Below are 15,747 nucleotides of genomic sequence, written 5' to 3'. Positions count from 1 at the left end.
TTAAACTCTTTTCCGGTGGAAATTCCATGGGGACAAGCATATCATTGAAAGAATTATTTGAAGAGCTTCTTGAAGGTACAGGACTTCAATATACAATTGAATAGTATATTCATATTGAAAGAATTGTACATCGGTTCCACAGACACTCCAAGAAAATTCAATTTCTTAAATATAATCTGCATTAAAAAGTTTACGCGACGCTCCGGTCCGGAAAATCAGATCGATACGATTATCCGTATTCCATGTCGCAAGCGAACGGCGCGATCAATATCGCTTTACATCATGAATATCACATGGGATCGCGCCTAACTCTACAGCGCGATGCCAAACAACGTCGAAAACGCGATAATTACACATCAGTCGGGCCCCCGTGAAGCTGAACCACTGCCGCGAGGCGAGAACTTTCGACAAACACCGCCGAAACGCCCGTGAAGACCAACACTAAAAAGGCAGCGGTTCGGAGAAGACAATCCCCACAAAAACAAACCGCGAACGGTCGTGACCAGCTAGACAGCACACATCAAAGACCAAAGGGTGCTGCGGTCGATCTACAACAGGCCTCGCTCAAATATTGACGCAAGGCTCGTAAACTTCAGTGGCAGTCGAGCAAACGCAGAACGAGCGGAAGGAAACAAGGTCGGTTACACGCAGTTGCGACGCGGAGCCTGCATTGTGCCAGTGTGTAGCGTCGCGACGCGCGCGCTATTTCCGTCATGACGAAACAGAGGCATTGTATTCTCGGGATTGTCAACAATCTATGTACTTGCGCAGTAAAGATTCACTATGAAGCATCTAATTTAGAGTACGCTGGTTCGCTGTGAAGCAGAGTTGGATCACAAGAAAATGTTCGGGCTTTCCGAATTACATTCGAATTTGATTTACTGAATTCGCAAAAACTGGGAAACAGAGGTGGTCAGTAACGAAGTACATCTACTTTTTGAAGTGCTTGAAGTAGATTTTTTCTACTCACACTACTTTTTAAGTAGGTATGATTTTAGACTATTTCTACTTCTACTTGACAGTTTTCAGTCTTGTAGGCAAAAATATCCGTATAATACATACTTACTTTTATTTCTGAACCACCACTTCTACTTGAGTAGAAATTCCGGCGTTGCTTCTACTTCTACTTGAGTAGCGAGGGTGACTACTTTGACCACCTCTGCAGGGAAATTGACTTACGGTAATAGAAAATGTCTTAACCTTGGCTCGTTTTGAACTGCACAGTTCTGTTGCATTTTCAGAAAAACCAGAAATTAAACTAGAACAGTCATACCTAATGTGGGGGCAATTTTGATAGACGGGGCCGAAGAAGTGCGATGTAGAACTAGTATACAAGCAAAACTACTTGCGTACGTGGATACAACCTACTTGTATACTGCGGAACAGTAGAACGTTGACCTTACTGACGACGTCTATAGGGGCGATAAAGACATGTTGAGTTTGATATGGGGGCGATGAGCCAAAAAGTTTGGGAACCACGTGATCACAATGACAATTACGACACAGAAACATTTCACAATTAGATTCAAATTAACATTTCGCTATAATCGGACAACTATAATTATCTAATTGTCCAAGTCTGTTTGTATCTTGACTAGGGCTGGGCAAAATCGAGTACCCGAGTGATTCGATTATGAATCGGGTATTAACCTTCGAGTAGAGTCTAGTATCGCTCATTATGAAGTAACAACAGAATGCACTATGTCAACGTTCAAATGTGTACCGTTTATGCCACCACAGGAACCACGACTAAACCCGTAAATGGCTGGAATACGATCACAAATTCGAGTGTAAATGGGAAGTTACAAGGAATTTAATGTTAAAGACCATCTTCAAATCAGTCTAGAACCCAAATCCGTTCAAAATCATCAAATCCGATCAATTCAAATCTTTGTTACATAGCATAGGGTGAGGGTATGAATTCGCAAGAAACATCAGCAACGAGGAAGGACAGCTAAAAAGTCGACGCCGCGGGAAATACTTGAAAATCGACGCCGCTATCGACAATAGGTTTCCGAAACGTGAGCGCGCAGCAGCTATCTACACGCCGGCCAACAAGATAGTCGTGTAACGCTGAAGTGCAGCGGTCAAACAATGGAGCTGCCGCATCCGGCGCGACACAGCCAGAGCAGTCCGGTTCACTGTCGCACCGTTTATTGTAGTAAGAAACAATAATCGAAGACGGCCAATTACAAGTTTTCGTACGCCTTTTGTTTACGCCTTGGCTCGGCCAATCGCAGAAAGGGGCGGATCCCCGCTTGCGATGCGATCCATGACAGGGAATACAACACGCGCATAATTTTGCGTGACTCAACGAGTCTAGGTTATTATGGACTGAAACGGAGGCAGGGCTACTCAACTATTTTGTATAGTATATTTATATTGAATACATTGCAATGAAACTTGATATTTTCGGCTGACACAGTCTGGGGTAATCCAGTTCTAGTTCGCCACTAGTAGCTGACGATCTAGCTGTCCAGTGTCCAGGTCTGTGTCGGTTGGCGGTCGTTAAGATACACCAAAACAATATTCAGCGTTGATCAAACATGATCTGCTTAGCCCCGGGCCTTGCACGGCGGCGGCGTCCTGCAACAAGATCAAGCCCAATCAATCCAGCGCGCGAAAGCCGCCGATTGCGAGCGCACGCTGCGAACATCTCAAAATTCCTTCCGGACGACCTATCGCACGGCACCAAATCAAAGGCAGAGACGGTCGTAAATGAGCGAACGCCACGAATTGCAAGCAGCACATTCTGCGGTTCGCACTCGCCAAACTGCCGCGAGTTCAAATTGTGCAAAGTCACAACACCAAACGCGAAAAACAAATAGCCAGTCGCGAGGAGGGCGCTATATGCCAGAACGGGCTTAGGCTCCGTGGCGCGGGATCAGAAATATGCGTCGGTCAGTAATCACACGGGTCAGCGTAAGGGCGGGCGTATAAACTTGGTAGCACAGGGTGTGTATTATTGTTTTGTGTTATTTTTCCTTATGATGTCATGTATAACAATTCTTCAATCTAGAATACACCTGTATTGGGAGATTAGACCAGAGGTGGTCGGTAACCAAGTACTTTCGCTTTTTCGAAGTACTCAAATAGGATTTGCCCAATTATGTACTGCGTGCTCAACTGGTTACGTTTTCAGACCACTTCCACTTCGACAGCTCTTTGGGAAAAAAAAAATACTTTTTTCGATTTCGAGTAGAAAGTGATTTTGTGATTATTTTGCGTCACTCTTACGTGTAAAATAGCAAAAGGCTTCTTGGAGGTGCAAAACTTCAATATACAATTGAATGGTATATTCACATTGAAATGATCCCGCATATTTTACGCTGAGTAATCGTCAGCAACTAGGAGGAGTTGGAAAAAATACTGTGTGTATATCAAAAATCTTATCCCAAAAGGTGACGTCACCAGCATGAAATTTCGAATAAGATAGCTGGTGACGTCATACTTTGTGACACGATTGCTGATATACAGTGTTCTTTCCAATTCTCCACTAGTTGCTGAAGATTACCCCTGACGAGTGTCAGCCGAAAATATTCGGGCTCATTCCAAGATGAATACTATTCATCACAATTGGCTATATGCAATGTAGTTATATGCAAGTTTTTGAAATTCTCTTTATGCCGACGATTACCCCTGAAGAGTGTTGGCTCGAAAAGGTTCGGGTTTTAATATAGTTGTAATATGAATATATTATTAAAATGTATATCAATTAAAATAACAAAGCAACCACAGTTACTGCTCAATACATCTTCTAAGACTGTGCCTATTTGTAGCGACATCCATTCTTTTTTCGTTAGTCTCGAAGATACATCTCGCAATTTCGAATGAAACCGCAACCACCGCCGATTAACAGATAGAAATATGCGAGGCATCGACTACAATCCTAGGGTCTTTCAATTTTTATTAAACATCCGCGGATGCAGTTTTCACATGTCCTGAAAATCACTACTTCTACTTATAATTGAGTAAAAATTATGGCGTTATCTCTAATAGAAACACTGTCTACTCTGACCATCTCTGCGACAGGCCAGTGCTAGCGCCAAGTCTTAAAGCCACAATATCGTTTCCAGAAGCGCACGGCGCAGTACAGCACACGGATCGTAACCAAAATCCCGATCGCATGAGTCAACAGCAGCAAGGCAATCTTAGCGCTATTTTGATAAAGAAACACCGACGCACGGTTATATCGTGTGGATGCGGCTGTTATTCCCGTACACAGCACTTGACTTCGACTTCACCACCGAAGCGAGTCCGTTTTCCTACAAGGGACGCAAGACTTTGGGCAAAGAACGAAGAAATTAAGCCACACATCTCGGACAACTAGACAATCCCAGTTATCGAAATTGACTAACTATATCGAAACGAAGTAATATAATTAGTTTTTGCTGATTCCGTAATTTTAATTATAATCTAATTTGGAAAAAATCAGTGTAGCTGCTAGCTGTAATTCTCGTTTAATCTAAATGTATGGCTCCAATTTTCATCTCGACATCAACCGTTGTTTCGCAGCATACACGATGACGCAAATGGAAAAAGATTAGTTTCGCTTTTTCCAACGGCTTGCGCCACATCTTTCGCAATCCACATCGCGTATCGTACGATCGTGCCGCTAGTGTTAAAATCGCGGCCGGATTTACTGTAGCCCAAGGCCTGCGTTCGCTTTGCCGGAAAGGCTAACACAAATTGTATTTGGCAGAGACCACCATCGAGAGAGGCGCGACAGAATCACGATTCAGCGCCAGTCGCGGTTCAAATCGACAAACAAGTCAGAGGCAGCCGCGCGATCGCCAATCCATCACAGAGACTCTTAGCGGTTTGTTTGCTCCGTACGAAACGAAACTGACTTCAGACGTTTGTCTTGGACAGGCGACTTGTTTTCGAAACGCGCCGAGCACTTGTTTTGCTACAAGATTTCAACTTGCACTCGAGAGACCTCGATTTCACAGGCAACACGGTCAAAAGACGCGGATAACACGGCCCGTCAACAAAAGCAACACGCCCGTTCCGGACTGTGACGTCACAGATCATGGCTCTTATAATCGACTGGGAATATGGCTGCAGGCTTTGTTACTTTTCCTTCTATTGTGGCAATAAATTCAATTTTAAAGGTTTTGCAATTCTGTAATTCTAATGTAATTTGGAAAAGCTGAACATTCTCTAGTTGCACAAGTCTGCATGGTTGCCTCGTTTACGTGCGGCCCAGTACATAAGAAAAACATTCAAAACGACCAAGGGTGAATATATTTTCACTGCACAGTGTTTCAGAATGAATATTTCATAACATTACAATAAAACTGATACAATATTCGAAATATATTCAACACTCAACCCGGCGCAACATATTATTATCAAATCCACGTGCACGTTGATTGCCGCTCGTAGTGCAATACTTGAGAAAAGACCCGAATTTAGCACACAACAACCAAAACCGCGCGACTTCATTAGATGTTGCATAGAGAGATGAGACCAGTCATTATCTCGCAGTGATATTTCGGAACGTAGCGGACGACAGTAACATCCCACCGCATAACGTCAAGTATTGCGTCACAATATCTGGACCGAAAGTTGCTTACAAGGTCCGCCAGCATCACAGCGGAAGCGGCGTCGCGTTATCACGCCCGGTGTGCATTAGAAATTCATGAGTTTTCCTGCAGCCAGCGACAGCGTACAAGCAGTCGCGTTGAGTCACAACAACAGACTTGGCAACGTGCCACAATGCAAGCGCGAATGTTTCATTTCAATAGTAATGAATCTTGGAACGTGACGTGAGTGTGACATCGACTAAAAAGAGATATGTGTGCGTCACAGTGACTAAAAGAGTAGCGAAGTGAAGCCAAATGTTGCCAATGCCAAACTAACGCCTTCAAAACGACTTTTACTGTATAAGCATCGAAACAAGCCGAGAAAGCGAATCAAAACAATCCAGTCTCTACTAGTTGCAGATGATTACCACATGTACGAGTGTCAGCCTAAAATATTCGGGTTTATTTCAATACCAATATAATATTCAATTGCATACTGAAGTTGTGTACCTTCAAGACACCTACAATCCAGTCCGATAATAATTTGTTCCGGTAAATTTCATTATGTATCGTGTAACTCCAGTTTGAACAGTAAGCATGGCGTATAGCGACTTCTTTTTCCGTGAGAGCGCTATCAAGAGGGGCATGTTATCGTTAGGGCTTCTCATTGTACGATGTACAACTAATCCCCTGCGCAGATGTGCGCGCTCGTTAGTAATTTCGGGATTTTCGCAACAGGAAGCTCTATCACGCGCCATTCGTCATCAGCGTACTTCCTATGCACGGGCGAATTTGCGATGTCGACCATCCCTGGACGTGTAATCTCTGATTCGTTTCCTGCGTACCACTCTATTATCAGTTGAGTATCAGATTTTTCACGCCAGCCCTGGGTTAACAAGCAACGTTTACACACTACACAGTGCCGCAAATATATACGCAATGGCGAAGGTCGGTTCTGAAAATGCGGATAACGATATCTTGAACAGTGGCGATAAAAAGATGGCCAGTTTCTCTTCCGCTCATAATTGAAAAAAATATTGGGGTTGAACTCTGCCACTACTTGTTTCAGCAAATAAGTACCCGCATCACTACTGTGTGATTGCCCTTCAAAGGCACCCGTTAGTCCGTTACGTCTGTCGAATCCGCGACAGTCGAATCAAGTAATAATCAAGTGTAATATCCACGCGATTTTGAGGCAGCTCCGCAAGTCAAACTTACACAAATCAACGACACTAGGCTGAGCAGTTTATATAATTGTTGCTACATTTTAATGATATGAAGAGATTCGTGGAGATACAGGACTTCAGTGTGCAATTGAAAATTATATTCATATCGGAATAAACTAGAATATTTTCGACTGACACTCTTCAGGGCGTCAGCAACTAGTAGAGAATTCAAAAGAACATTGCACATCAACAGTTGATACGATTTGCAAGTGTGTCTCTCGGTATGCGGATAGACGGTAGGTACGTAACAAACCAGACATCTGACATTGGAAAAAATTAGATAACGCCGGCATGCTAGCTTTGCGCACTGCACCGCGAAATGCTCACGGCCTGTTGGAAATCACAACAGGATCAGACAACCCGACGCCGAACGCAGATTACAGCGGTAACGCGTACGCCAAGCTGGCGAGGCGAACGGACCGCAGGACCGCGCCGCGCCTCGCGCACCGAAAACAGCCACGCCCGCACATTCCCTTCAATAACCATTCGCGCGGCTTAATCCTATTAGGATAATTCAATCAGCATGCCCTCTGCGAACACGCGCTCGGGCGGGAGGCGAGAAGAGACCGCTGAAAGACGGCGATTTCGAACGGCGCGATGCAAGGTTCGTGATCGATTCCGCACGAAAATACCGCAACAAGTCGCGGAGCCAGCGGAATTCGTGGAAAAAAGGCTAAACTCATTGCGGCTGGGGTCATTATACGCGCCGCTGACGAACGCTGCGGAACCATACGCCGAAAACGGGCAATTACTGAAAATTGGCCAAACCGGCGGGGTCCCTTATTACGCGTTTCAAGAGCGCGCTAATTCGTAGTCAGATGGCGAATCAAAATTTATTCCAGTAGATTTTGAGCAGCAAACAGCGGTCAGTGGTCAGGCCCGAATAGCTTCCACCCTGGATTTTTCATATCGCACGTTTCAAATTCAAAACTACTTGGAGGTTTCTAGGTTGTGAATTAAGAACTTATAGGCAAGACCACAATTTAGGGAAATTGAGCTGGAAGTGGGCCTCTTGAATATATTTGCTAGATCAACCAGGGCCTACGATACGTCTGGCGATTATGTATCGTAGGCCCCGGATCAACATAAGAAATCGAATATGCAACTTCGAGAATAATTGTTTCCTCGCTGGGCGCGATAATGTCGACAACAATATGTGCCAAGACCGACATTTTTGGGAACTGATACTCTCCTAGCGGGGTCCCCGACTAGGGAAAAGGATGGGAACCTCTGGCGTATAATAGGGGTTACCATATTTTGGAAATCTAAAACGAGGACACTTTCAGAATGTTCAGACTTGCACAACCGTGTGCAAGTCTGAACATTCTGAAAGTGTCCTCGTTTTAGATTTCCAAAATATGGTAACCCTATTATACGCCAGAGGTTCCCATCCTTTTCCCTAGTCGGGGACCCGCTAGGAGAGTATCAGTTCCCAAAAATGTCGGTCTTGGCACCCATATTGTTGTCGACATTATCGCGCCCAGCGAGGAAACAATTATTTCGAAGTTGCATATTCGATTTTATGTTGATCCGGGGCCTACGATACATATCGCAGAGTATCGTAGGCCCTGGTTGATCTAGCAAATATTTTCAGTGGCCCACTTCCAGCTCATTTCCCTAAATTGTGGTCTTGCCTATAAGTTCTTAATTCACAACTAGAAACTCAAGTGTTTTGTTACTTATTCTGCTAAATCTTCAGCAAATTCACGGACTGACAAGACGACAACCAATGTCCGCTTCAACAGCACAACCTTTATAGTCACGTGGGAGTCGTAAACAGCCCGGAAATAGTTAAAAATCTAAGACGCGTCACCAAGATAGCAGACAGCGGGAGGGTTTGATCAAGTTCGTAGCGGGTTCACCCGGGTGTACGGCCAGTCTCCACCGTATGTGCTCTCGAGCGCAAGAGCTAGCAATGCATCGACTTTAGATTAATTATTACGCGACAGCGCAAATAACTCGATAACACTATCGACCCGTGCTCCTCTCGAATTCCAACAGAGCTTTCGAAACGGACTGTCTGAGGCCTCGCTGCCGGTGAGGCACTATCAACTGCGTGTCATTGGCCAAGCGACATTGGTCGGAAATTTATGATAACAGTAGACTGGTCGAACTCTCATGCCCCGCCCGCCGAGACACCTTTTACAAGTCTGCCGTGGCGTATCCCCACACCACAGTCGGCTGTATGCAAAGTACGGGCCGTGTTTGCGCAAGAGCGAAACGGGGTAAGTCGCCAACGCCGGATCAGACAAATTGACGGTGAGTCACCGCGTTTCGACTCGGATGATCCCAATATCGAATCGCCCAGGTCCAAATACCTCTCGCTTCATCATTCAAAAAGAAGATTCGCACCGTGTAAGCTAAAATCTAGGCGCCATGCTGTTTATTTGCGGCAATTTCATCGACTGAATATAGTAAAAGTCAAAAAGTGATGCATTTCAATAACACTGACTACGAACACACCATAGAACACGCGTCACGCATCAGTAATTATAAGCCGCAGACCGCAAGAAGCTTCAGATCTCGCTAACTGAGATGAATCGATCGCAAAAGGCATCGTTTCGAAAAGTAATAGTGATAGATCAGCACCGGGGTGAATACAAGCCGAATCAGCATCATTTTGTAAAGGTACAAATTTGAATACTGCAACAGAGCTGTGCATAACACGGGTGAATGACGGCCGTACCTAATGCTGTAACGGACAAAAAAAAAAACTATTTCTAGGCGACAGGTCAAAAACGATGTTTAGCCTACGGCTCAATGCTAGAGGTCAATAACGGCGGACTGGCGATCGCGCGGTCATCGAGTGTCACCGCGTAGCCTGTTGAAGCGCTTTTACGAAGGAACGCAACCAAAAGAACCGCATTCCGCGCGCTGCTCGCAACCTCGTCTAGACGCCGGCGATGAAACGATTGTGTTGCTGGCGGGCGATTCAGACTACTTAAATTCAGCATCATCCACAAAAATGGCTCGGAAACTGATACCCAGATTGACACCGCAGTATATAACGGCTATTAATGTGCGATGCGCATTGCATAACACTGAGCGGGCAGGGACAGTATCGTAAAAAGGGGGGGGGGGTTCTTTATTATATACACAATCATTATGTAATCTAAGGATAACAATGAAAATATGGATCATAATATAACCTAATAATGCCTGAAATGTGTTGCTGCCAGCATTGGAGAACCGGAAAATTTTTCATCTTTCCAAATTACATGGAGGAGCCAGGAGAGCCGATTGTTCCCGGCACCAAGACTCCAACCACAAGTTTTGTCGGTGACATTTATGTAAATATACGTTACGTCACAGTGCGCGTACGTCAGCAAATACGTCATCCACGACGAGGAAAGCGCTTCGAAGCTGGCTACCTCAAATCATAGGGCTACACCACACCTACATAGCAAAGCAACGCTACTTGTTAAGCGACCAAAAAGCGGATTAACACTACCATCTACCAATTCATTTAAAAGCTAGGACGAAAATCGACCAACTCATCCGGTCTAGCCTATCCGGCCGATATGCCGGAGCTCCAAAGGCGCTACGTCACAAATCCGATTTCGTCACAAGCCCGTGTGATCGGCTAAATTCCGGTATCGAGCAAATCGCGCTAGTAAGATCGATTACACGCAGATGCAGGAATGCTTTTCGCGGAACCGTTGTGACCGGAATATTCGCGATTACACCAATTCTCGCGGCGGTCCGAAATCGCATAAAACGTGTCGGAAAATCTATCGCGAAAATCGGTTTCTAAAGGAAGCGGAAAATTATCGATCATTGCGACCATTCCGAAAATTCGCGTTACTGAGATGGTCCGGGTCATTTTAGTAACAAGACATCATCACAACACCAAATTTTGTGATCACAACATCAAATTTTGTATCAATGAGCTTGAGTATCTCCGATATCAAACTTTATGTTCCGGATATATGCCTGGCATGACAAAATCCATAAACTCATAGGAATTTAACGCGCCTGAGACTAAGAACCACGGGTAGCGGACGCAAAATTCAATACTTCATCAGATCAGTGAGTTGTTATGTTTTGATATCTACTATTATTCCAATTCCCACACCGTCCATTTGCGGGAGGCTTAAATCGCATTAGTCTAGTCTGGATTGATTAAAGACCCTAAATCCGCAGATCGCAAAAACAATCGCATTAGCGACGGTCTGTTCCGTGTTCGCAGCAGTCTACTTGAGGAAAAGAATCCCACACTATGAACTGTCCAGCACGATGTGAAGGAATGATATCAATGCAGGCCCAGAAAAGGCATTCGGAAGCCGTAAATCCGCATGACCTATATATGCATCAGGGAAATACACATCCCCGATCGCGTCCAGATAGCACATCATCGTAACGACAGCGCGTAGCAATTACCGAAGAAATGAAACCGCGACGGGCAGTCCCCGAGTACAGTAACGGGAACGAAACCACATCACGCGGCCTGGCCGTGCGGCCTTCGCACGCAGACGACAGCCGACACGTCACAATGACCTTATCGCGCACACGCCAAAAGCGGGGTTCTCGGAAAAAGCCTACGATTGCGCTGCTATAGAATAGGAAGTTTCCGCATATTATTCGACATATCAAAACGGAGGCGAGGTTCCGCGAATTCCCGAGCGTTTTTTCCCGACCATTTTGCTCAATTATCGAGCGAGCGATATCCAGGGTTGCCGTACCGTCCTTATTTCTAGTATTTGTCTGTATTCTGAAGGACAAAGTCTTGTTGATATACAATGTTATTTCCGATTCTCTACTAGTTCCATACGATTACATCTGACGACAGTGAGCCGAAAATATTCGGGTTCATTTCAACATGAATATATTATTCAATTGCATATTGAAGTTCTGCACCAACCAAGAAGCTCTTCAAAGTCTCGGTCACCACCTTACATATTTCGCGGTTAAACTGCTTCGAGAATACTTAACGGTCCTTTGACCCTTGTCAAAACGGTGATGACAACCCTGGATAGAGCCGATATCTCACCGATTTATGGCACTAGTTCACAGCTGGTTTCGTATTCGAATAAGATACACTGTTACAGGATACTAGATTATATTATATACCGGTACACTATATGCAGCTAACGTAGGTATGCAGTTTTTTAGCTCGTGATCACATCGATACTATTAGCGAGGTGTGGCAAAAAAAAACACCCACTATTCTCCGCTTGCTTGCGGCAGGCGGACTTCCGTTGCCTCGGCTCTGCTGCTGCGACAATCCGTCGTCTCTGCCGAAGCGAGCCTTGGCGTGATCGAGAGCCTTCTGATATTCTTCCCGTTTGGGACCCTCCAAATCCTTCGGCAGCAACAGATAGCTTCGCCAGTTGTCGGGGTCGAAGCCCCAGTGACACGTTCTCTTCTCGAACGACCTGCAAGGAGTTGCAAGGCGATGACGCGAAATGTTTCTTTGCTCTAATTTTAATTTTAATCTAGTTTCTAGTTTTCCTGAAAATGGTACAGAACTGTATAGTGCGAAACACGCCAAGCTTGCTGCGCAGACATCAGCCATTCTCTCGCTTCGTGAGAATGAACTATTCGATAGGAGATGTGCGTGATTCAATTTCCGAGTTTGCGCAAATTCAGTAACTCTGATTCTGATTCTATTATAATTTGGAAATAAAGCTGAAAATTTTCTAGCTGGAGTGTTATTTCCGTTCGATTTTTCTGACCTGACGACCTGCTCTTACTTGGGTCATTTACTAAGACATCAAATACTGCTTTTAACAGAACATTCATATTTTGTTGATTAGAACTTTTCGCGTGCCTCTTATCAAAAATATAACAATATGAAAATAGGAATGTACTGTTCTGTGCCACCTGGATACAATATCAACCGACTTCCGCGGTAGCGACCTAGCATAATTAACATATAATAAAATGAACTTCGAGTCTCAACAATCACAACATAATGTCGAAGGAGCGCACCTCCGAAAGTTTGAGAAGAAATAACAGGAAGGCTTATTTATTCGTAAAGGCTGTACGTTAAATTACGTGGAAGACGTTTCGCGGTGTACAATTGTATATACGCACTGCAGCGGGATGCGTATACACGAAAAGTATTCGGGTGGAGCCAACATAAATGTAGCAAATCCAAATCGGGACTAATACCGTGACGGATTTGGCTTTCACTCAGGGGAACTCTTTATGAATCACTCTTATTTGCAAAATATCTCGCAGCAGCGATTGAATCTACGCACACCCGGACACTATTCGCTGGAAAGGCGCACAACAATCAGCGGCGATTTTCTTGCACAATTTCCAAGCATAAAGGACACGAAATTCTGCAGCAATGCCAAAATTAAGTAGGCCCATGTGCCATCCGTTGGGTGACCGAAAATAAATACAATGCGCCAAATGATTATATCGATAATGGCCGGTGACATTATGACATTTGAATATTCGAGATCGTTACGTGACGCTGGTGAAAATTGATGCCTCCGAGCTCATTTTTGTACGAAGCGAAAACAAATAAATGAGTCAACATCAAGGACACTAACGCACTTGGACAGTAGAATTTTCAGAGAACTGACTAGCTTAACCGTGTAGACAAATGGCAAATCACATACCTGTCCGAATGAGTGATGAAACGCTGCGGACTGTACATGTAACCGCAGTCCTTACACGAGATGCAAGCTGAATTCGGCGTTACGTAAACCTTTGGATATAATATTCCGTAACCCCGTCCGAAGCATTCGTGATACACTGGTATTCCACTATCCGGATCGACATCCTGGAATATCGACAGTGTGCAGACTATTTCACGTCAGTTTCCGCATAGAATTCCCGTTTGCTTACATTGTTTTCAGTAATGACATTCGTGTAATGATAAAGTTTAAATTTCTCACAATATGTCACTTCCAAAGTCACAATGTGAAGATAAGATGTACTAGATCAGGGGTCGCCAACTCAAAACGGATCGCGGGCCACTTTTCAAATTTCGTAGAGGTCTCGGGCCGCGGAGTCGTTTTCTAAGCGTCTCGGCCATGGTAGTGTCTGGACCAATGCACGTCAAGGCAATATGGCCAATCCATTCATATCAGCTAATTCTACCTACATGAAATGCTATTACCATCACCGAAGCCGTATCAGCTAGTGAGCAATAATGGTTTTGGCCACAGGAGAATAGATTATTTTGAACGACAACAACAATATTTTAACCGGGAAGCACTTTTACCACTTCAAAATGCTTGACAAAGCGTACTTCCGAAATCAGGTCGCCGGCCGCAAAATATGACCTCGCGGGCCGCGTGTTGGTGATGGTGACCCCTGTACTAGATAGTGCAAACAGTAATGAATAAACGGAAGTGTAATATCGTGCAGTATACCTGTGACACGCTCAGTGGTAGTGGGATAGATTTGTCATGGTAGGGAGAGAAAGTGACTGATGAAATTACTAAACAAGTCACAAGAGCTGTCATGAAAACTTGGAAGTGAATGGTGTTTGATGATAGGTCTTATAATCCAGACATTCGATAATTCAGTAGGCTTTCCAATTGTGATGTTATAGTAACCAAGTCGAAAGCCATCCAAGGAGCAGGATTAACGTGGAATATATGAAAGAGAGCTTCAATAGGCTTGCAATTGCGTTTCATTAAAATATCACAAATATCAATATAAATCAGGGGTTACCAGCCATAAATCCCTACCAACACCAAGGAAACATTGAAATTTACTGAAAACAAACAAGACAATCTGTACTGTAAGCAAATATATGCACTTCAAGTCATATACAGGAACACAGTTGCGAGATTTCATTTGATTTGACCTGCGTTCCGAGATTGTGTTGAAACGAAGTGACAGCGTGTGTCACAATACCTAACAAAACCGCATGAATTTCAATATAGACCTGTTCCATATTTCATGAGTCGCAACCGTGATTCTCGCCCAAGTGACCGCAGTGATCTGTCATAATTTACGCTAAGGCAGCAAATGGCGTAGGGTAAAGACATGAGTGCTGCGTGACAGAAGATCAATCAAGTGACTTGTGTTACCTCAAACCACAACATTTCAACACAAGGAGAGCTAATGCCAAACGAACATCCAGGTATTGATTGCACACAGGTTCGAATTGTTGATAAAAATTACCTTAGGAAGCCGTTCCATTCTGTAAGGATCGTGCCGGTCAGTGAGAAGGGCGACCAGCCGTTCTGCGTCCGTTTTTGTGATCAGTCCGCACTGCGCCGTGTTGATAGGTAAAATTGACAGTGCCTTCAGTACTTGCAATTGCTCGGGCAGGCACCGACTGCAGTAGATGTGGAGTTCGGCGCAGGCCTGATTGATCTCCGCGATACTATACTCTCTCAGGACAGAGGTCAGTATCTAAACGTGATGACTCATAATAATACACGAACAGCATTTGATTGTATGGTAATACAAGCAGTAAGCAAATTTTCAGTCTGTAGCCCAATATTCTGAAACAGAGGAGAATATTATTACGGTATGCAATTGCTAGATGAGCAATTGAGCATGTCTGGTTGGTACATCGAAAGCGACTTACAAAAGGGACAAACATGACCAGAGAAAGTAGTAACATACTCGTGTTATTGGCTGCCAGAGGAGACTGTTAACGATCATTCAAGAGCAAGATGACTGTGGTATAGCCACACAATGATCCTTAAAAGTTCAAATTCACTGCTTCACAGAGCCAGTTCAATAAGTAGGGGATATTGCTGACCCCAGATCTTTACACATCTCTATTGAGGACAAACTAATAATTGTTACACAGGTAACTGTATGTTTGATCAAGACCAAGAAACTAAGTACGGTATTTTAGCACATACCATTACAAGAAAATTTATATGAACCCCTTTACCAAGGGAATCATCACATTGAAAGCAGAGTCCAGGACACACGCCCTTCACAGATCCACCAGTTATTCTCTTCGTGAGAAATATGGTTTGAATACGTTCTTCCCACCATGGGAACCTCAAAACCTCAGCTGGTCGTGAACAGCAGACGGTACAAAATACGTTATATGGAAACAACAT

General features: G+C 44.2%; 1 protein-coding gene across 1 annotated transcript in view; it reads right to left on the bottom strand.

The window, feature by feature from the left end:
* The window catches only part of LOC145455147 (uncharacterized), a 51,952-nt gene that overhangs the window by 29,588 nt on the left and 6,617 nt on the right, over positions 1-15,747 (bottom strand). The window contains exons 3-5 of the mRNA XM_080333106.1: positions 14,846-15,079; positions 13,327-13,490; positions 11,919-12,129 (exon numbers count right to left, since the gene is read on the bottom strand). Of these exons, the coding sequence (XP_080189232.1) occupies positions 11,919-12,129; positions 13,327-13,490; positions 14,846-15,079 (609 nt within the window). The remainder of the gene's footprint in view (positions 1-11,918; positions 12,130-13,326; positions 13,491-14,845; positions 15,080-15,747) is intronic.

Source organism: Botryllus schlosseri, chromosome 14, assembly GCF_051294905.1.
Source record: "Botryllus schlosseri isolate E-star chromosome 14, Bs_hap1, whole genome shotgun sequence".
NCBI classification, from domain to species: Eukaryota; Metazoa; Chordata; class Ascidiacea; order Stolidobranchia; family Styelidae; genus Botryllus; species Botryllus schlosseri.
This window is presented reverse-complemented; position numbering and strand designations above follow the sequence as displayed.